General features: G+C 51.7%; 1 protein-coding gene across 1 annotated transcript in view; it reads right to left on the bottom strand.

Moving 5' to 3' along the window:
• Positions 1-14036: 14036 nt before the first annotated feature.
• AXL (AXL receptor tyrosine kinase) overlaps positions 14037-22764 on the bottom strand; it is an 80901-nt gene continuing 72173 nt past the window's right edge. Inside the window, 7 exon segments of the mRNA XM_048499110.1 lie at positions 14037-15206; positions 16992-17128; positions 17381-17540; positions 17680-17789; positions 18584-18705; positions 20820-20912; positions 22249-22326. Coding sequence (XP_048355067.1) covers positions 14843-15206; positions 16992-17128; positions 17381-17540; positions 17680-17789; positions 18584-18705; positions 20820-20912; positions 22249-22326 — 1064 coding nt within the window. The 3' untranslated portion in view covers positions 14037-14842.

The following is a 22764-nucleotide window of genomic DNA, read 5'->3' as shown; positions in this document are numbered from 1 at the left end:
GAGTGGCGCTTACCTCAGCGCCCCCCGTTCTTTCCCTCCGACTCCCGCTCGTTCTCAGAGTGTGAAAGATGAGTGCTCATTGGACACCGAGGCGAGCCGATCTATAAAGTCGGTTTTCATTGGTCCCTTAGCTGGGAGGAGTTTGAAACAGTGTCAGGAGAAGCGGAGGAGGGGGGGGAAAGAATGATTGACTGTGGAAGAGGTTGGACCAATTTCCTAGAGACCAATCAGAAGTCCTATTTATGAGGCCATTTCTTCCCTCCCCTTTGGTTTTCTCAGGGGCTAAGCTTTATTTTGATGGACGTTGCCAATGCTAACTGTATGCAGAATTGCCATTGGCTGAGTGCTGGGGGAGGGACCCTTTTCTAGGGTAGTCTAATTGTTTGCCTGACATTTGAAGAGCAATTTATTTTTTTTCAGTTGCTTTAAATAATTTATTTGATATCTTGAACATGTATCTCAGCTTTAAACTGAGGACAATGCAAATTACATTTTAAAAACTCATTTCAAAATTTTCTTTAAACAATGCCCCCTCCCCACCCAAGGGAAAACCACACTTTGAAGCACAACTGTGTTTGGGTGAATTTTTACTCACCCCCCACCCCACTTGGCCTGCAGGAGGCACAGATTTTAGGCTAGCAGCACCAAAATTTCAGGGATTTTTTGGGAGACTCTCCTGGTGATATGACCCGGGTTAGGTGAGGTTTGGTTCAGGGAGTCCAAAGTTATGGACTCCCAAAGGGAGTGCACCCATCCCCCATTGTTTCCAATGGGAGCTAATAGGAGATGGGGGCTACACCTTTGAGGGTCCATAACTTTCGACCCCCTGAACCAAACTTTACCAAACCTGGGTGGTATCATCAGTAGGGTCTCATGAAGATACTCTGAAATTTTGGTGCTGCTATCTTAATAATTGCACCCCTGACAACAGGCACCCCCTAAATTTCCACAGATTCTCTTTTTAAATCCACTCCCTGCCAATGTTTGTTTTCTTTCTTTCTTTTATTCTCTCAATGCCCAATAAAGGTTGTTGTTGTTGTTGTTATTGTTGTTATTATTATTGTTGTTATTAAATCCACCCCCTTCGGAAAGGATTTAAAGGGAGAATCTGAGGTCCCCAGTTTTAACATTGAAAGGGATGCTGTTTCAGGGTGGGGGAGAATCCACCCCAAAATAGCATCACTTTCAATGTTGTTTTAACTGGGGAAACCCGGGGTAACCACCCGGGCTTCCCCACTGCTGCGCGTTCCGTGCGGGGTCATTCAAAAGGCGCTGTTCCAAACAGCGCCAGAAATGACCCGCGCTGAGGGGGTGCTAGAGCGGCAGAGTCGGGGCGGCTGCATTGTCACCGCCCCTGTCGTGGGGAGTGCTGCTAGACCCCGCATCATTCAGTGCGAGTAGCGCGCAACAATCGGTAAGTGGGGAAAGGGCCAGTGTTTTCTTGATGTGGACTTTTCAGAATAGCTTTGATTATATAAACATCTCGATTCTGTACGCAACCGACTCTCAGCAGCTTCGCTTCCAAAACCTCCTCTCGGCGCCTGCATCAACCCCCCCCCCCCCCCCGGAAAAATACTTCTAAGCCCGTCTAGAAAACTGCCTCCCTGTTTACTGCAAATTGCATTCTCGAATAATGTGAAAAATCCAATGCATAATAATGCAAAGGAGTGCTTTCTCCCCTCTGCCAGCTGAATCTTTGGTTATTCATTAGAGAAGGCTGAGTCCTTCCATGTACGGCAAGCATCCGCTCCGGGGTCCTGAACGTGGTGCCCGGGGTGGGCACCAGGGAGCTGCCAGTGGAACCCACCGGAGCAATGGAGTTGCATTCCAAAAGGTCCGCAACCAGAGGTGGGATCCAGCAGGTTCTCACAGGTTCCCTAGAGTAGGTTACTAATTATTCATGTGTGCCGAGAGGGGGTTACTAATGGGTGATTTTGCCACGTGATTTTTGCCTTAGTTACGCCCCTCCTCTCAGCAGTAGCGCGCGGAACTTGAAGCAGTCTAGCAGGAGGTGCACCGGCGTGTGTGGCAGCCTGCGCCTGCGTGCATTCGTTTCCTGCCCAAGGACCAGCGCAGTGGCTGCGTCCTTGCCACAGCCCCGCCCAGGAATGCCACACCCCAGAATGCCTAGCCACGCCCCGGTCGTGCCCCGCCCAGCCCCATTGGCGCTACGCCACAGTTTGAATCCCACCACCATGGGAACCTGTTACTAAAAATTTTGGATCCCACCACTGTCCGCAACCTTTGCGTTTCTGGAAAGTCCCATAGTAAAACCACTGCTGCGTAATGGCGCTGGGGCAACAGCGTGCCAGACACGCTGCCGCGCCGGGTGCTGTGGGGAACTCCCCGTTGCGCCGGGGCATTTCCCGTGCCAACAACGGGGCACTTTTAACATGCAATATCAGCCTAGGCCTGCTGGGTTAACTCATTTGAAGTCACGCAGTTCAGTTTCTGAGCACGTGCAGTTCAAACGTTTGACCAGGAGAGGGCAGGTGTGCTGTACCCAGGGGAGGATTGAGATTTGTTTCCAACGCCATTCCACTCCCTTCCAAGAAAAAGTGTAGGTGGTAAAGAAAGATGCCAACAGGACACGGTTCTCTTGGGAAAATGCAGTTCTGCTCAGGAAAGGCCTTTTCAGCCGGGATGCATGAAGAAAGCTGCCACAAAACTATGTGTAAATGTATACTTAAATCCATGCATCTTCAAACTGACAGAGTGCTCGATGTCGCGACTGGTCTGTCTGTGGATTTCCCACGCTTTGGACACTCCCCTAGGGCAGGACAGTTGCTCGTCTCTGCATCCGGCAACCGACTCTCTGACAGATATCCAGCTATGCAGGTGGCTCTGCTAAAGTCACAAGAGTTTAAGGGCGTCTCGTACACAGGGGCTGAGGAATGCTATCTCTGCTCCACCCTTACAAATACTCTCACCTTCTCTGTTTCCAGCTGCGCAAGAAGCGTAAGGTGGTGAGCTTACATCTCTGTAAGACCCACCTGTTTCACAGAGAAAGTATTGGCTGGAAGTATTCTGGCACACATACAATGCTTCATAGGATCTTGTCAAAGGCTTTCACGGCCGGAATCACTGGGGTGCTGTGTGGTTTCCGGGCTGTATGGCCGTGTTCTAGCAGCATTCTCTCCTGACGTTTTGCCTGCATCTGTGGCTGGCATCTTCAGAGGATCTAGCTCAACTGGCAGAGCGGGAAATCAAACCCGGTTCTCCAGATTAGAGTGCACCTGCTCTTAACCACTACACCACACTGGAAAGGAGTGGGAGGGTAAAGCTAGGGTTGCCAATCTGCAGCTGAGGCCTGGAGTCTTCCCAGAATTACAACTAATCTTCAGTGGCGGAAGAATAGAAAACAGCCGCTTTGGAGAGCGGACCCTGCGGCATCAGACCCCGTTGAGATTCCTCCCCTCTCCGCGCCCTGCCTTCTTCCAAATCTCCAGGAATTTCCTAAGATGGAGTTGGTAACCTTAAATCCATGCCAGGACATTGAGGGTTTGGGGGAGTGTGTGATGCTCTGGTGAGCCATGAGTGGAACAGGAAACTGTAATGACTCTTGGTGTGGGATGCATCATGTGCCCCCCCACAGTGCACACACCCAGGGCCCACCCTCTTCAGAGTCAGCTTTTATCAGTCACCTGGATCACGTTGTACTTCCCGAAGAAGAAGAAGGAGGAGGAGGAGGAGAAGAAGAAGGAGGAGGAGGAGGAGGAGAAGAAGAAGAGTTGGATTTATATCCCCCCTTTCTGTCCTGCAGGAGACTCAAAGGGGCTTACAATCTCCTTGCCCTTCCTCCCTCACACCCTGTGAGGTAGGTGGGGCTGAGAGAGCTCCGAGAAGCTGTGACTAGCCCAAGGTCACCCAGCTGGCGTGTGTGGGAGTGCACAGGCTAATCTGAATTCCCCAGATAAGCCTCCACAGCTCAAGCGGCAGAGTGGGGGATCAAACCCAGTTCCTCCAGATTGGAGTACACCTGCTTTTAACCACTACGCCACTGCTGCTCCCAGAGAGGACCTTTGGGAGGAAGGCATGTATGTTTTTTTTGTTTGGCTATGTCCAGAGCACCCGTTAGGGTGGCCTGCATCATGCTGGCCCCGCCCCTGTCCGTTAACAGCAGCCAAAGGTGCCGGAAATCCAGTGCTGCCGTGCCTCACCCAGCTGGTGTGTGTTGGAGTGCACAGGCTAATCTGAATTCCCCAGATAAGCCTCCACAGCTCAGGCGGCAGAGCGGGGAATCAAACCCGGTTCTCTAGATTTGAGTACACCTGCTCTTAACCACTACGCCACTGTTGCTCCAGGGCTTGCCCATTACCTGCCATCTCTCCTCTGTGGCTCTTCTCAGCCATCAGAGGTGAGGTGGGTATTGGCGAGTGGCAGGAACTTCTCAGTTGTGGCCCCCGGTCCTTGGGACATCTTTTTTCCATGTGCCTTCATGCTCGGCATTTAGATGCCCAGCAAAATCCACAGCAGCCTTGAACTGGCTTTTCCAACTGTTGGGATTCTCGCCGTTATGGTTGAAGCGACAGAGGGCTGCAGAGTTCCATCGGAATGTTGTTATTGTTTTCCAACAAATTTGCAAAGGCTTACAGGAAGTTCATTCGTAACTCGTCAGCTGCTTTGAACAACGTCTGTTGGGAGAAGTGGAATATAAATCTGCTCGTCGTTCTCCACCGTCCCAGGTTGCTCCAGTCTAGCCCGTGATAGCGGAGTCAGAAGTGATTTATTCCATTTCTGATCTTGCTTTTAATAAAGATGGAACTATGCTTTATTTCTGTGTAAGTTAGGTAGGAACAAGCTGTATTAGGTAGAAAGTAGGAATTATAGCTATCCTTTGTATTTGTGTCTGCATGGAACCTCCTTGGCTCAAGGCAGGAATCCACCCCTACTCCACCTGGGCATGTCCCTTTCATTTGTAAAACCCTGGATGGACACTGACAAAAGGGTCCCCGGAAGAAGCACCTCAATATGCCTAATCCCACCAGCAGGCAGATAAGGGTGCCATCATTGTTAAGTTTCGTTTCCTGACCCTAAGCACCCAAAGGACTCTTTTGTGCTCTTCCTGCCAGTGCCTACGTCATCGCCTCGCCCTGCCTTTGGCGCAAAATTCAAGAAGGGACTGCCCAATGGACTCTAATTGGTTCCCATGTACTTGTAGGTGTATGATTGGTTGTCATGTATTCTGTGAATGAATGGTTGTAGGCTGTCCTGTATTCCCCCGGACTCCCGGCTGGAGAAAGGGTATTTAAGATGTTGTAAAGCTGCTAGGCAGGGAAGTTGCTGTGGTGCGGAGGTGCTGACACGTAGGTCAGCATCTCAATAAACTCATTTTTATTTCTTAATATTCTCGCTGTGTTGGGTCCTGTTTCTGTTCCTCTGCGCTGCCGAGAGCTGGCAGTTCTGGGGAAATAAAGTGACCCAGGCAGCGCGGTAACACCCGTAATCTGGAAGCAATCCAGATTGGAAAAAAATATGGCAGAAGGAACTGAATCCGGGGAAGTACAGCCGCGGCGAGGCCAACCTGTTTCCCTCTTTGTATTCGCCTTTTTCACATAAAAATGGTGATGCTAACCAGGTAGGGCCAGGCTGCAAAGAGTTTAGAAGGAAACCCCCCCTCCTTGGGAGGTCAGTCTTGTTAACAAAAGCTTTCCTGCCTTCTGCCAGGATCAGCTGTTCACCCATCATTCAAATACTTTGCACCCCAGAACTATTGGAGGATGGGATCATTTGGGGAGGGCGTGTGTGTAGAGCACAGGTGTCAAACTCGCGGCCCTCCAGATGTTATGGACTACATTTCCTATGGGAGCTGTAGTCCATAGCAGTGGCGTAGTGGTTAAGAGCAGGTGTACTCTAATCTGGAGGAACCGGGTTTGATTCTCCGCTGTGCTGCCTGAGCTGTGGAGGCTTATCTGGGGCTTATCTGGGGAACTAGATTAGCCTGTGCACTCCCACACAGGCCAGCTGGGTGACCTTGGGCTAGTCACAGTTCTTCTGAGCTCTCTCAGCCCCGCCTACCTCACAGGGTGTTTGTTGTGAGGGGGGAAGGGCAAGGAGATTGTCAGCCCCTTTGAGTCTCCTACAGGAGAGAAAGGGGGGATATAAATCCAAACTCCTCCTCCTCCTCCTCCTCCTCCTCCTCCCCCTCCTCCCCCTCCTCCTCCTCCCTCCTCCCTCCTCCCTCCTCCCTCTTCTTCTTCTTCTTCTTCTTCTTCTTCTTCTTCTTCTTCTTCTTCTTCTTCTTCTTCTTCTTCTTCTTCTTCTTCTTCTTCTTCTTCTTCTTCTTCTTCTTCTTCTTCTTCTTCTTCTTCTTCTTCTTCTTCTTCTTCTTCTTCTTCTTCTTCTTCTTCATAACATCTGGAGGGCCGTGAGTTTGACAGCTAGGGTAGAGGAATTACAGAGCAAATCGGCCCCTAAAGCAAAAGAGGAGGCAGAAATCAAACACCACGAGCGCAGGACCTGATTCACGCTGGAGAAGTAAAGCTTTTTTCAGTGTGAATATTCAGACAACCGTGTAGGTTTCTAGCCCTCAAGATTGCCAACAAGTTGAGTTGTACTTCGCAGGATAACGTGTGCACGCGCTATTTGGGAACATCTTGATATTCGTAGTTCACTCGCGCATGTCACGCTTCCGTCCCTGTTTCTGTTTCTGAAATGCCCTCTTTGGAAACTCTTCTCTGCCATCCGAAGCCGCTGTGAGGGAACAGAGGGTGGTTGTTGTCCACTTCATCAGGGAGGATTAGCCTCCCCCACTAAGCGCTGGGGACAATTGCACAAGAGCGTAATCCTTGCCCCCACCTCCCCCCCACCCCCGAATATGAGGGGGGGGGGTGCTGGGGAGAAGATACCCATTTCAATGGGCCTCTTTGTTCTCCAGCGCACACTTGAATCAAGCCATCGACAATTAGAGCGGGCCAGACCTTGAATGAGCCATTGACCACATTTCTCATCTGCCTGATTTGTGTGTGGGGGGGGGGATGGGCGGAGGGGTGACAGGGTGACGTTTGTGGCCCCATTTCACAGGCTTCCAGGAATAAACAGCCTCTTCTGTCGCCAACCACTATAAGGGCCACTGCGCTAGGGTGCCCAGGAGCGGATCTTTGGTAATGAGACCAGGGGCGTAATGCCCATTGGGCAAGGTGGGCAGCTGCCCAGGGCACCACCTTGTGGGGGGGCATCAAAATGAGGGGTTCGTTTTTGGGTATTTTTTAGTGGTTTTCCATTTTTGGCCTGCAGGGGGCGCAGTTTTTAGGCTACCCTGTTTCCCCGAATATAATCCCCTGAAAATAAGACGCAGTAGAGGTTTTGCTGAAGTGCTAAATATAAGGCATCCCCTGAAAGTAAGACGTAGCAAAGTTTTTGTTTGGAAGCATGCAGGAGGTGAAAGCAATGGCCTTCTGTGGCTGTTGCTCCCGAGCACCTGGTCTGCTAAGGCATTTGCAATCTCAGATCAAGGAGGATCAAGATTGGTAGCCATAAATCGACTTCTCCATAAATCTGTCCAAGCCCCTTTTAAAGCTATCCAGGTGAGTGGCCATCACCACCTCCTGTGGCAGCATATTCCAAACACCAATCAGGCGTTGCGTGAAGAAGTGTTTCCTTTTATTAGTCCTCATTCTTCCCCCCAGCATTGTCAACGGATGCCCCCTGGTCCTAGTATTGTGAGAAAGAGAGAAAATTTTCTCTCTGTCAACATTTTCTACCCCAGGCATAATTTTATAGACTTCAATCATATCCCCCCTCAGACGTCTCCTCTCCAAACTAAAGAGTCCCAAACGCTGCAGCCTCTCCTCATAAGGAAGGTGCTCCTCATAAGGAAGGTGCTCCTCATAAGGAAGGTGCTCCAATCCTTCAATCATCCTCGTTGCCCTTCCCTGCACTTTTTCTATCTCTTCAATATCCTTTTTGAGATGTGGCGACCAGAACTGAACACAGTACTCCAAGTGTGGTCGCACCACTGCTTTATATAAGGGCATGACAATCCTTGCAGTTTTATTATCAACTCCTTTCCTAATTATCCCCAGCATAGAGTTTGCCTTCTTCACAGCTGCCATGCATTGAGTTGACATTCCCATGGAACTATCAACTAAGATGCCCAAATCCCTTTCCTGGTCTGTGACTGATAGCACTGACCCCTGTAGCGTGGTGGTGTTGGCATGGCGGGGGTGTTCCAGGGTGAGGCGGGGGCGAGGCAGAGGACACAGGCATGTCCTGGGCTCAGTTCCCCCTCACTCCACCCCTGCCAACATCTTGTGGTTTGAACCCCCAAGTAGTACCATCTCCCCTAGGGCAGATGGAAGATTCTTCGCAAGGTTTAACCCAGAGAGGGCATCTATCAGTCTATCCTGTTTGTTTCTCCTGCGCCTGCCAGATATATTTTACTGCAAGTGGGACAACCCCCCCCCCCAATGAAAAAAAGACAGTCAAAATATTCCAATTGCAGGGTTGCCGGAGGATAAACGTTTGCAAGAGGACGATAGATCGGGTGAAGCACTTGGGTTGTAACAATTGAAGCCAGGTGGTTATTTTCTAAAAATCCTAACTTCGAAAAGGTACAGATGTGTGAGAGGGAAGGCTATCCCAGTGGCGTAGTGCCAAGGGGACGGGGTGTGTGTGTGTGTGTGTGTGTGAGTGCGTGCGTGCGTGCGTGCGTGCGTGATGCACCGGGGGTGTGGCAGGGGCAGTTCCCTCTTGCTACGACTCTGGGCTATCCTGACGATTTTAGCCACTGCAGCTGAAAATCGAAGATGACCACCCGCTTCTTGACGCTGCTGGGCAAGGTGGAGTCATGTTGTCTCTGCAAAAGACTCCACGAGAAGAAGAACCACTCTTCCCAAACAGATGACTCCCACTTCAAAACAAGAGCAGGACTGACCGTACAGGGGATGTATTGTCGAAGGCTTTCACGGCTGGATTCAATTGGTTCTGGTGGGTTTTCTGGGCTCTGTGGCCGTGGACCGAAAGCTCTGGTTCCTAACGTTTCGCCTGCATCTTTGGCTGGCGCCACACAGCCCGGAAAGCCCACCACAACCAATACAGGGAATAGTTTATCCCAGAGGTGGGATCCAGCAGGTTCTCACAGGTTCCCAAGAGTAGGTTACTAATTATTTGTGTGTGCCGAGAGGGGGTGACTAATCGGTGATTTTGCCACGTGATTTTTGCCTTAGTTACACCCCTCCTCTCAGCAGTAGCGCGCAGAACTTGAAGCAATCTAGCAGGAGGTGCACCGGCGTGCGTGGCAGCCTGCGCCTGCGTGCATTTGTTTCCAGCCTTCAAGGGATCACAATAGCGCATGGCGGCTGCGCGCTCTTGCCACAGCCCTCGCCTCTAGGAATGCCTTGGCCACGCCCCCGTTGTGCTCCGCCCAGCCCCATTGGTGCTACGCCACAGTTTGAATCGCACCACTATGGGAACCTGTTACTAAATTTTTTGGATCCCACCACTGGTTTATTCTGGATGAAATTTGCCGCTTGAGCTGGGACCCAGCACCTAGCTTGGGTTTGATCAGCCCCCACCCTGATGATAGAGGCCTACTGGCAAATGCCCATGCCCTTTGCGATCGTACACACGCCGTAGCTTCTCAAAGCTGAACTGAATTTTCTCCAGTGATGAAATTTCGCCCTTTGAGCGCTGCGACGACGTAATTTTGCCCACAGTGGAAGGAAGGCCTGTTTTAACTCCTTTTTAACTGCTTTTCGATTCCAGACAACATCTGAGGAACAGCTGCGCCGTATTAAAACCCGAGACCTTTTCAAGGACTAAAACCCTGCACCTCGTCGACGCAAACCGTGTCCTGGCAGGCGGCTTTGACCCTTCCCGCCTCTGTTGCCTTCACATTGAAAAATTAAATCCAGTTGCAAATCTAATGTTTCTTTTTTTTTTAAAGAAAGCTTTTTATTTATAAGCAAAATATATCAAAAGAGTTCTCTCTTTCTCTAGAAACAGATCTTGCCCTGAGAGGGAAACATGTGCTTTGTACAAAAAGGGGTGGAAAAACATTTAATATCCAACATTTTTTTTTTAAAAAAAAGTATATACATTTGTATAAAAAATCATTAATAATTGTCCCTAGGGAGAAGAAAAGTTGGCTGTTCTGGACAGACAATGCAGCAGAAAGAAAGATTTTTTTTCAATTTCAGCATGAAAGCACTTGATGGCCAGGGTACTGGTGCAGGATCCCCTTAGGTTTACAGAATATTTTGTGGAAAGTGTTCTATTTCATCCTTTTCTTCCACCATCCAAAGGGCAGGCCAACAGCAACCCCAAATGGAAAACATGATTTCATACCTGAACGGCACTTGCGTCTCTTTTCAAGAAGTGGGGGGGGGGGGATCCCTGCCACTTATTTCGAGCCCTCCATGCAAGTCGAGAGCCCGGGCCAGGGGCGTTATAAATCTGGGCCTTTGAAGAGTTTAGAAGAAGAGTTTAGATTTATATCCCCCCTTTCTCTCCTGTAGGAGACTCAACGAGGCTTGCCCTTCCCCCCTCACAACAAACACCCTGTGAGGTGGGTGGGGCTGAGAGAGCTCCGAAGAACTGTGACTAGCCCAAGGTCACCCAGCTGGCGTGTGTGGGAGTGTACAGGCTAATCTGAATTCCCCAGATAAGCCTCCACAGCTCAAGCTGCAGAGCTGGGAATCAAACCCGGTTCCTCCAGATCAGAGTGCACCTGCTTTTAGCCACTACGCCACTGCTGCTCCCACTGCTGCTAAACACGATGGCGACGGAGCAGTGGTGTAAAATGTGTCTGCCTCGGCGTCTAGTTGAAGGTATTTCATCATCCCTTCTTGCACCGTTGCCAGCTGGGTCCATGCTGAGATTGAACGGCATGGCGTGAAGAACTCAGCGGGCAGCAGTGTAGGTCCTGGTGGACAGCGTGGCCACTCACCTTCCATGCTGCTGGAGGCTGGGGGCGTGAATTGAGCGCCTTCCTTACTGGGATTCCCCAAGCGGTTGCTTGTGCCACTTAACTGGGGAACCAGCTCCTATCCCCTGCATCTCTTTCCTTCCAGGTAGGATTCCTGAGCAGATGAAGACTGAGCTGGGATAAACATAGTTGGGGCAGGTGGTTTCAGGGGCCCAAACAGCAAAGGGCCTATTCCCCCATCTTCTTCATCTTGAAGCTACTTATTGGCAATTCTAAGCAGGGATTTTGTGTGTGTGTGTATGCATGCGCCATCATGTTCACTTACGACAACCCCTGGTGGGGTTTTCCAGGCAAGAGACCTTTGGGGGTAGTTTGCCTGTCTGTGGCCGTTTCCCCGCTTTTAAAATGACGTCCGTTTCGTCTGGTCCAGGACCTTTTTAGCCCGAGGGTCGTGTTCCCCGGGCTTCCCCACTGCCCCACGCCCTGAGCGGGGTAATCAAAAGGCGCTGTTTTGAGCAGCGCCAGAATGACCCGCGCTGAGGGGGCGCAAGAGCAGCAGAGTCGGGGCGGCTGCGTTGTAGCCGCCCCTGTAGTGGGGAGTGCAGTTGGACCCCACGCTACTCGGCGAGAATAGCGCGCAGCAAACAGTGAGTGGGGAAAGGGTCTGTTATCACGGCCCTGGTGTTCCTTGGAGGTCGCCCATCCAAATAATAACCAGGACCAAACCTCCTTAGCTGCTGAGATCTGGCCGGATCAGGCTAGCCTGGTGCTATCCAGGTCAGGGGCTTTCTAAACCCATCGAAGCCCCTGGACTGAGAAAGGCGTGAATCCTTATTGAGCCCGTTTCCGGCAAGTTGCCTGGCTTCTGTAGCCAAAGCTGCCCAGTGCTCAGGGCGCTGTTTCCAGACATTGGTGACGAAATGCCACCACCGCAGGACACACCCATGCGCGGTTCTCACTTTTCCACGTGGCCCTCTTGAATCCTGCACAACTCACGCCAACATTTTAAGCACGGTTTCGAAGGAGGCTTAGTTGTGTGTGCCCTCGTTCCGTTTGTCCCATTCCGCCTGGACAGGGTTGGTTATTTTTCGCCACAACGCTACCCCCTTTCCCACCCGCTCGCCGGTGCTTGCAAACGCCACAGGAATGCGGGCATCGCGAGCAACCGCCTTGTCTTTCGAGAGGCTGTTCCCTCTCCAATAAAGCGACTCTCTCTTTGCTGGCTCAGCTTCCCTTGCAGAGACATTGTCAGAGGTGGAAAGGCTGGGAACGAGACGTCCTGGTATGATTGCCCGCGTGGGCTGTTTTCACACCACCTGGGTTCGCAAGACATGAACAGCTGCGAGGCCCAAGATGTGAATGTGTGAACGCGCTCTCCTGGCCGAGTTGTAAGAGCGTGTGGAAGTGGCTCGGGGCGTGCTTGGATGAAAAGGTCCCCACTAAAGGGGTTCTGCATATCTGTTCTCTAGACCCCAAAGGGCCTGTGCGTCTGAAATAAAGTGGCATTGTGTCCTTCTTCTGAAGAGCGTGTGATATTCCGGGGGAAGGGACTTTTGGCAATGGTTGGCATGTGCAATAATGCAAAGAGCGCTTTTGTTGCAAATCAAAAGGCACAAACGGGGGCTGACCTGGATTTCCAGATCAGCGCTGTTGAAACACTGGAATGTGGTCTGCAGATACTGTCCGTTTTGTCCTCTGTGGTCAGAGCTGTCTGGCTGTGCTTTGGAGCCCTGGAGACTTCAGACCACATCTGACTCGAGGCGGGGTTGGGGGAGGCTGATTACAGGCCACTGCTTATATTAATGGCTGCATGATAGTCATTCAACAGGTAGGGCTTTCTCAGGGATACAGTGAGGAAATCTGTCGGATTTCTGCCTGCCCTGCAAGTATTAAAGGCCAAGAGCTTTTGCTTTAGATCCGTGGTGGAGAACCTTTGGCACTCCAGATGTTATGGACTACAATTCCCATCAGCCCCTGCCAGCATGGCCAATTGGCAATGCTGGCAGGGGCTGATGGGAATTGTAGTCCATAACATCTGGAGTGCCAAAGGTTCGCCACCACTGCTTTAGATGGAGTTGGTTTTATACACCGCTTTTCTCTTTAAGGACTCTCAAAGCGGCTTACAAACTGCTTTTCCCTTCCTCTCCCCACAACAGACACCGTGTGAGAACTGTGACTAGCCCAAGGTCACCCAGCAGGCTTCATGTGGAGGAGCAAGGAAACAAACCTGGTTCTCCAGATTAGAGTCCGCAGCTCATACGGAGGAGTAGGGAAACAAACCTGGTTTTCCAGGTTAGAGTCCACCACCACAGGATTCTTTCCCCATCATTAGTCCTCTAACCACGCTGGCTCTTTCGTGTGGGAGGGGGAAAGAGAGGATATTCCAACTGTAATATTTCCAGCATGGTTTGAGCTAACCTGGCAGATTCCGCTCGAGCTAAGTGGAATCGGGGGGGGGGGGGGGGGCTGCTCATGTCCGTTTGCCATTTATAATATGTGTAGCAGGGAGGAGAAGGAGATGTGCCCCCTCCCCCAAGGCCCCCACCTGAATATGGCTTCTGTACCTTTTGGCATGTTGGTCACAAGGCCAAAGGGGTCCCAAGGTCTCTGAGGCACAGCTCACCTTTGGGGGCCATGTAGCCTGCTGGCTGGGGAATCTAACAACAAAATAAACCCTGGGGGGCAGAACAGGGTACAAATGCCCTTGACAGACAGTTTAGAGGGCCAGGGCTGGCTCGTGAGGAGTAATAGTTTTTTTTAAAGAGTGAATCTGAGCATACACAGAGTGTTTCCCCATCACTACTCCTCCAACAACAGCCACCTCCTTGGACCCATGGGTGAAGGGAGTTAAGGAGCTGTGGGGAAGACCCAAGTTCCTGATACCTCTGTCCTCACAACCTCTGGCTGGCATACGCTTATGCCAGCTTTGGGTGAGTGGGTAGGGGTATCCTGGCAGTGGAATAGCTGGCAGTGAATCAAGGAGGAAGAAGAAGAAGAGTTGGATTTATATCCCCCCTTTCTCTCCTGTAGGAGACTCAAAGGGGCTTACAAACTCCTTTCTCTTCCCCCCCTCACAACAAACACCCTGTGAGGTGGGTAGGGCTGAGAGAGCTCCGAAGAACTGTGACTAGCCCAAGGTCACTCAGCTGGCATGTGTGGGAGTGCACAGGCTAATCTGAATTCCCCAGATAAGCCTCCACAGCTCAGGCGGCAGAGCGGGGAATCAAACCCGGTCCCTGCAGATTGGAGTACACCTGCTTTTAACCACTACGCCACTGCTGCTCCCAGAGAGGGCCTTTGGGAGGAAGGCATGTATGGTTTTTGTTTGGCTAGGCCCAGAGCACCCGTTAGGGTGGCCTGCGTCATGCTGGCCCCGCCCCTGTGCGTTAACAGCAGCCAAAGGTGCCGGAAATTCAGTGCTGCCGCGCCTCAAGGTGCAAAAGCAGGGCTAGCAAAGGAACAGGGCGGCCACCCTCATTCCCTTTGGCTGTGTGGCAGCCAGTTACAACCGAACCACAGAGTGGAGGTTGCTGTGATCCCGTTAACTGTGGGGAGGGGGAAATGGGCGACCCGGGATACCTGCCGTGCTCGTCCCGCTACGACCTGAGACGGCTTCTCCTCACATCCCTCATGTCTGCATCCCAGGGTCCACACAGAGGGTGTCTCTGCCTCAGGTTGGTGATGCGGGAAAGGATCGTTGGTGGGGTGCGGGGAGGGGAGGAAGACCCCCGCGACGACTCGGTGAGCCCGAGCCCATCCGCGAAAGGCACGAGGTTCGTCCCGGGGAGGAAGCCTCGCTCCCATCATCCCCAAAGGGCAAATGGGCCAGGGGTAGTGGTTCATTCTGGGAAAGGGGGGGAGGATCAATTGCGAGGTGTCCAATGAACCCCCTCCTCACAGAGGCGGGGCTTTACACAGGGACTTTGCCGGCAGCGTTGCTTGAAACCTCCCTCCCCTCCGGACCACGGGCTGCAATCAAGCCCCTTCCTCCGTGGCGGCACAGGCAGGGTTGTCGTTCAGCAGCCGGCTGCTCTCGTGCGGAGTCGGGCACATCACGTAGCGGCCCATCGCCTGAGGACGATGCACTTCAGCTGCTATCACCGCGGGCTTCAGGGGCTGTATCTCCTTGGCAGGGGGCTCCTCGGGCCCCAGGCCCCCGACGGCCCCCAGCTCCACTTCCTCGGTGGCCGCCCCGTCGTCCATGTTGACGTAGAGGATCTCTTCGGGGTCCTTGGCGGGAGGGAGGGACTTCAGGATCTTCTCCAGAGCTTCGTGCAAGACCTCAAAGCTGGGACGGTCGCGGGGGTTGAGGGCCCAACAGCTCATCATAAGTTCGTATCTGCACGTTGGGGGTGGGGGGGTGAGGGTCAGGGGATACGGGGAGAAATTGCTGATGAGGTCTTTTGTCTGGGTCTGAAATGCAGCCACCCCTGGTGTGGGTGGAGGGGGTCCACATACCTCCCCCAGTAAGCTTTTTCAGCTGGATTAATTATAGGCGTTTATGATCAGCAGCAAGGAGGCCTGAATCTCCTCACCGGAGTTGCCCTCAACCAGAGGTGTAGCTGGGCCAGACTGCGCATGGTGCCCACTCTGTGTTTTCTGCCCCCCCCTCCGCGGTGCCCTGCCCCCCCCCAAAAAACCCTACACGTACCTTAGTGAAACAGTGCAGGCGGGAGAAGCAGCCTGTTCCCTTCAGGTTGAAAACAGTCTGGTGGGAACTACACTTCCCATGAGACCCTGGGGCTCGCAAGGTCTCCTGGGAAGTGTAGTTCCCACCAGGCCATTTTCAGCCTGAAGGGAACAGGCCGCTTCTCCAGCCTGCACTGTTTCACTAAGGTAAGGGGGCATGCTGCGGGGGTGCGGGGGGCGATTTCCCGACCCTCCCAGGCACGCCCGGTGCAACGCACACCCCTTGTCCCCTGGTAGCTCCACATCTGCTCTCAACAATTATACAAAGTTGATTTATAAAACACTCCTCCAAATCGCCAGATTTGGTGATTCCAGGTTACCAGACCTGGTCTGCAGACTAGCACTGGCAGGGTGGGAACCCATAATTCTTCCATTTTGATAACTCCGCTTTGCTAAGAGTGCAGCCCGTAAAGGGTTTTGCTGCCGCCAGAAGGCCCTTGCGATAGTTTCTGTCTCATTTTCTTCCCTCCATCTTGATGAAGTGCATGTGTCCTTAAAGGAGTGACTTACAGCCAACCCCCAAAAGGGTGCTCTTGTGCACTCAACTGATCACGTGCAATGCGTCTCAATCACAGAATTTCGTTTAAATGGTGGAGGGGAGGAAAAGGTGAGATAAATTGGAAGGAAACAACAACTGCAGAGAACCCGGCTGTGGAATGAATGGGAGGGATTGCCCCTGCTGTGTCAGAAAGAAAGAAGAACACATCAACAGAACTGCGGCAGAGCAGGGGTTCAAATTCAACCTTCTGCACGAACATCAACCTCTAGAGCAGTTTGCAGCTCTGTTCTGTTGTTAATTTGGGTGGATAGGTAGATTTCCTTCCACACAGGAAAATGCACCTGCAAAGTGGATTGGAAGTAGATTAAGAAGAAGAAGAAGAAGAAGAAGAGTTTGGATTTATATCCCCCCTTTCTCTCCTGTAGGAGACTTAAAGGGGCTTACAATCTCCTTGCCCTTCCCCCCTCACAACAAACACCCTGTGAGGTGGGCGGGGCTGAGAGAGCTCCGAAGAACTGTGACTAGCCCAAGGTCACTCAGCTGGCGTGTGTGGGAGTGTACAGGCTAATCTGAATTCCCCAGATAAGCCTTGACAGCTCAGGTGGCAGAGCAGGGAATCAAACCCAGTTCCTCCAGATTAGATACATGAGCACTTAACCTCCTACGCCACTGCTGCTCAGGAGTTACTCAGCATGTGCAGAAGCACCGAGTCCCACAAAATCCGCGTAAAGTGCACTGAGGACAAAATCCACGTAAAGTGCATTGGGAGTGGATTGAAAGTGCATTATTCAGCAGGTGTGAAACTGCCCTGTTCATCTCTGGAACCATTCCCGTGGCCCACACTGCAGTGCAATGCATTGTGGTAATATCTCATGACAGATCTCACGCCTTATTGAGGAATTGGGGCCTGTTCTCAGATAAAGAGGCGGTGCTTACAGGCCATCTAGGCAGTCGATTGGCTGTTTGAGGCGGTTGCCTTGGCGTAGGTAGTCGTAAATCTCGCTGTTTTCCACACCGGGGTATGGCGTTTGGCCTCGTGTCGCTATTTCCCACATGGTGACGCCGAATGACCACTGCAGGGAAGAAGCGAGAACATGGCAGCTGTTAGCCATGCCAGTTGAACAGAGCTTCCATGTCCAGAGACAATATACCTCTGCATATTGGATGCTGGAGTCAAAGCTAGGGAAAAGACAGGCAAGACCGTTGGTCCCGAAACCAGAACCCACCTTTTCCCATGGGTCCAGCAGGAGAGAAGCCAGCCTTCTCACTGGCTTGCGAGAGAAGCAGGGTGGGAGGAACCAAAGCCACCCCATTGGTTAACTCACCACGTCACTCTTGATTGTGTAAACCCGATCTGCCAGACTCTCAATGGCGATCCACTTTACGGGCATCTTAGAGATACGACCTTGCCGGTAATAGTCCCCGTTGTAGATCTTCTTGGAGAGGCCAAAATCGGCCACACAAGCGGTCATGCTCTCGTTTAGCCTGTTGCGGGGAGGAGAAGGCATTTATGAACCTGAGAGGTGCTGGCGCGAGAAGTTTCGGAGATGACATGAGACAGCGTTAAGCCCCTGCATCTTTCGACTGGTACCACCCCTCGTCCTCCGCCTCGGCAACCACTCACATGCAATTGCGGGCAGCAAGGTCACGATGAATGAAGTTCTTGCTACTGAGATACTCCATCCCACTGGCAATGTCTGTCATAAACTTGACCAGGGTCTGCGTTGGCAGGTACTGGGATGGGGAAGGAGAAAATACCAGTTATCATAAGCATGGGGTCTGTTTTGGGAATCTTGCTTCCTCCCACTCAAAAAAAGTCATCCCTCTCCCAGGAGGAGATGCCTGTTGGAGTCCTGTGCAGAACCCCTTTCATTTGTCCCCCTCTAGTAGCCTATATTTGACCGCTCTTTTAGAAGTTAAACTGTGCTATCACTGGTTGTGGTGGGTTTTCCGGGCTGTGTGGCCGTGGTCTGGTGGATCTTGTTCCTAACGTTTTGCCTGCATCTGTGCCTGGCATCTTCAAAGGTGTATCGCAGAGGGAAGTCTGTTACACGCTGTGTCCAGTCAGCCACAGATGCAGGCGAAACATTAGGAACAAGATCCACCAGACCACGGCCACAGAGCCTGGAAAACCCACCACAACCAGTTGAATCAGGCAGTGAAAGCCTTCGACAATACATTGTGCTGCCACTGTTTGTTAGTTCTTCAGTCTGTTGCCCATAATTCAGTGGGAGTCGCAGCAAATTAAACACCGCACAGAACTAGCCAGTTTAAAAAGGGGAGGCAGATTAGTTGCTAAGGTAAAACTGATGCCCCGTTTCTTTCAGCTAAACCCCTGCCATCCCAAGATTTTACACACCATGTCTCACACGTGGATTAAAAGTTAGGAGCTAAAATCACCAGACCCTGTCCACACAGCCCAGTAAACCTACAACAGCCACTTGGCAAGACAATTTTGGTGGTCCTAAATAATAATAAAAATATACGAAGACGATGGTTTTGTTATTTCACGAGGTCGGATTACCTACCAGTGGGGTGTCCCCAAGCCGGGAATATAACAGGAAGCTGTGGAGGTCCCCATGTTTCATGAAGGGCAAAATCACCACCGGGGAGGGATACCCTTCGCTTTCTGTGTTTTGTAAACAAACACCTGGGGGCAAGTCAGAAAGCAAGTCAGGGAGAAGGTTGTGAGGTTTCTGGTCCTGTGGTGTATTTATTGCATGCATTACAATGGAAGAGTCCCTCCTCTGCCTCTGTTATTTGTGCATATTGGTTTAGCTGTCTTGCTCGGTACGAGCAAGATACGACCTTGCCGGTAATAGTCCCCGTTGTACTTCTGTTTGTAGGAGGCATGGATTGCAGAAGTTCCCGTGACTGAAACCAGTCACGCCCGTCCCCTTACCTCCTTGTTAATAAATTGATATTGCTTACATCACACCAGTCTCTGCCACCTGAACCCGTGGGTGCCCTACTTCTGATTTGCAAGCAAAAGGGAATATCACATGTCCAATCCCCAGATATAAATCAGAGTGGAGGGACTGGGAAAGAGCCAAAACCACTGGGGGTATTTTGCCAGGGTAAAGCCTGGTCACCCAGCCCTGTGGGGCGTAGCGAGGGGGAACTGCGCCTGGGGCATGTTTATGCTCTGTGCCCCGCCATGCCCTGGAATGCCCCTGCCACGCCCACACACTGGCACACACCCGGGGCAAATGCCTCACCCGGCCCCCTGGCAGCTACGCCCCTGGTATTAATGCACAAGGTCTGTTGATTTAAAGATGGGAAAGCATGACTGTCAGTTGTGAATTAAGCTCCATTCCTCTCCCCACCCCCCACCCCCGACAATGTCCTTGATGGATAAAAAATGGGAGGGGGAAATCGGAAGAGAGGTCCTTTCTAGATAGCCCAGCAGCTGACCCCCGAGCCCCCTTCTGCCCTCTTCTTTACCCCTGGGCTTTCCCAAGGAAAACCTCCTGCCTCCGGGCCCTCTGGGCTGATGACATCTCTTTTCCGCATGCCGTCGGGCTGAGTGTTATTTTTTCCCCTAATACGAACCAGAGAGGGAAGCAGGGAGACCCAGGGAGGGAAGAATAGAAGAAGGCTTCTGCGTCGGCTGAGCCCCACCACCCCCGCCCTCCCTGTCTGTGTCATAGCTCCCAGGATCCGTGCCAACATCTGCTTTCCCAAGAAGTTTGTTCTCCTCTCCATCACTCTCGGGCCTGCTCTTCGGGGACTACCCATCCCCCCACATCCCAAGACCGTTTCCTCTTTTCCATTTCCCATGGTATAGTTTTGTGCCGTGGAGTGAGCATGTGCCCTGCGCAAAGCTGGCCAGGCAATGCAGATGAGGATCGGGAGAGAGCATCTTGTCCCAGAATCCCCTGGGGCACGAACCCAACCCGCTTCTCCACATCTCCCCCTCAGCCCACTTCTTGCACAATCCCATCTATGAAGGCAAATCTTAGGACAGCAGAGGAGTGACATAGGAGGGATGGCATATACAACACATCCTGCCGTGCCCAGAGCGCCCAGTTGGCATCTACCAGAGGTGAAGCTACCAGGGGATAGGGGGTGTATGTTGCGCCAGGCGCTCCCGCGCAAAAATTGCAGGTTTGTGTTTTTTTGGTATTTTTTAGTGTTTTTTCAGTTTTTGGCCTGCAGGGGGCACAGCTTTTAGGCTAGCAGCACCAAAATTTCAGAGATTTTTTGGGAGACTCTCCTGATGATACCACCCAAGATAGGTGAGGTTTGGTTCAGGGAGTCCAAAGTTATGGACTCCCAAAAGGAGTGCCCCATCCCCCACTGTTTCCAATGGGAGCTAATAGGAGATGGGGGCTACACCTTTGAAGGTCCATAACCTTCGACCCCCTGAATCAAACTTCACCAAACCTGGGTGGTCTCCTAAATATACCCTGAAATTTTGGTGCTGCTAGCTTAACAATTGCATGCCTGACAGCAGGCACCCTCCAAATTTCCCCAGATTCTCCTTTTAAATCCAACCCCTTCGACATGGATTTAAAGGGATAACCTGAGGTCCCCAGTTTAAACATTGAAAGGGATGCTGTTTCAGGGTGGGGGAGAATCCACCCCAAAACAGCATCACTTTCAATGTTGTTTTAACTGGGGACCCCAGATTCTCCCTTTGAGGTGGATTTAAAAGGAGAATCTGGGCTCCCTAGCTTAAACACCATTGAAAGTGATGCTGTTTGGGGGTGGATTCCCCTTCATATGCCACAGCTTATGTCTCCCACGCACCCGTTCCCTCACCAATCAGCTTCATGACGTTGGGGTGGTCGAAGTCCTTCATACAGACTGCTTCGCTGAGGAAATCCTCCATCTCGCTACGGGTGCAGATGGCGACTGTAAAGAGAAACAGGAAATGGGAGCTTGAGAGTTTGTAGACCCGTGCCCGTTTGGCAGTGGCTGGACACCAATCCAGAGCACGCAAGAACAAGAGGACCAGAGAGCATGTGCAGAACATTCCAGCATTCCTGTGCACATCTGGCTGTGTGCTTCAGGCCCAACAGCTGGGCTTCTAGAAATAGGGTACCTCTTTTTATAGTAGAGCACAGGGGAAGGAGGCTCAGGACAGATAAGAGACTTGCCCGAAATAGCAAATATATATTTTACAGGGCACTGTCGTAGTTTCTGAATACAGTTCTGTGTGAGGATGTGTACGGCTGTGTTGCACTGGCAGAAACAGATGAGTGTGTCCTTGCAAGTGTGGCATTTGCCAACACAACGCAAGTGTGTCCAGTGACAACTTTTCATGACAGTTATGTATATAGGAAAGAGATCTTGTTATACCCAGGGATGCTGGCTAGGCCTCAGACATCTGGGCCCCGGTATGTGTCGCCATGGCAACATCATGGGCCAAACAAGCTTGGTTTCCTGGAAGGCATTAAACTACCCCAAAAGGCTGGAAGGTTCCTGGCCTTTGGTGACTTTCCAGCCAGGCGGAAGTTCATCCGGGGAAGCTCCCTTCCCCCAAAACTAGAACTTTACTGAAATGGCTGGAAGTGCTGGGAGAGCTCTGCTTGAAAAGAGGAAGGATGACGTGATAAGAAAATCAAACTTTTCCCGGATAGATTAGGAGATTGTGTCAGAATTGTTTGGGATCTCCAACACCTCAGCCATGAAATGTATTTTCAGGGTTAGGGATCCTGTCTGGTGGACCATAGGGGAAAGCAGGAAGAAAAGAAAACAGAGAGAAAGACTGCCATTGGTCGTGTGCAGAATGATATTTCTGCAGTCTTCTAGCATGAATGATTGTGGGGAAAGGATTACCAAGATATGGGGAAGGCTGGAGTCTCAACATCCCTTTGTCTAGAGCAGGGGTGGCCAACCTGCAGGGCTCCAGATGTTCGTGGACTACAATTCCCATCAGCCCCTGCCAGCACGGCCAATTGTAGTCCATGAACATCTGGAGCACCATAGGTTGGCCACCCCTGCTCTAGAGCAGGAGTCTGCAAACTGCGGCTTTCCAGATGTCCATGGACTACAACTCCCACAAGCCAATTTGCCATGCTGGCAGGGGCTGGTGGGAATTGTAGTCCATGAACATCTGGAGAGCCGCAGGTTGCAGACCCCTACTCTAGAGGCAGAATGCCTGGGAATGTGGTGATAACCTCAGAAATATTGAGCAGGGGCTGCAGCTCCGAGGAGGAATTGGAGCCCTTCTGCTGTTGCAACTTACTCTTCATGGTCTTAACAGCAACTTTCCGGACTGCCCCGTCTTGGCTGAGCTGCCCCTCCATGACCGAGCCGAATTCTCCTACAGAGTCAAAGAGAGAGAAGAAATATCTATGAAAAAGGTGAGACGGGCAGCGAAAAAGAATCAGCAGTATTGCTAAACGGAACGTTTTCCCATTTTACTTGGTTTATACGTTGCCTTTCTGCAAAGGAGGCCCCTGAGGCAGCTTACCACTCTTCCCTTTTATCCTCACAACAACCCTGCCTGGTAGATCAGGCCAAGCGGGTGACTGGACCCTGGCCACCCAGCAAGCTCTCATGGGATTCGAACTTGGGTCTCCAACATTCGAGTCCAATTGGATTCTAGTGTAATTGCTGCACCGTCTTTCAGGCACAAGTAAGACAGAAAAGCGACACTTTCAGGACTTCAGATATGAAAGGCCCAGCACAAACCAGTAATGGCCGTCTTTGCAGGGGGACAGGGATGCCAATCTCCAGGTGGGGCCTGGACATTCCCTGG

Source organism: Sphaerodactylus townsendi, linkage group LG06 (genome assembly GCF_021028975.2).
Source record: "Sphaerodactylus townsendi isolate TG3544 linkage group LG06, MPM_Stown_v2.3, whole genome shotgun sequence".
Taxonomy (NCBI): Eukaryota; Metazoa; Chordata; class Lepidosauria; order Squamata; family Sphaerodactylidae; genus Sphaerodactylus; species Sphaerodactylus townsendi.
The sequence above is the reverse complement of the archived record's forward strand: the minus strand, read 5'-3'. Positions and strand labels throughout refer to the sequence as shown.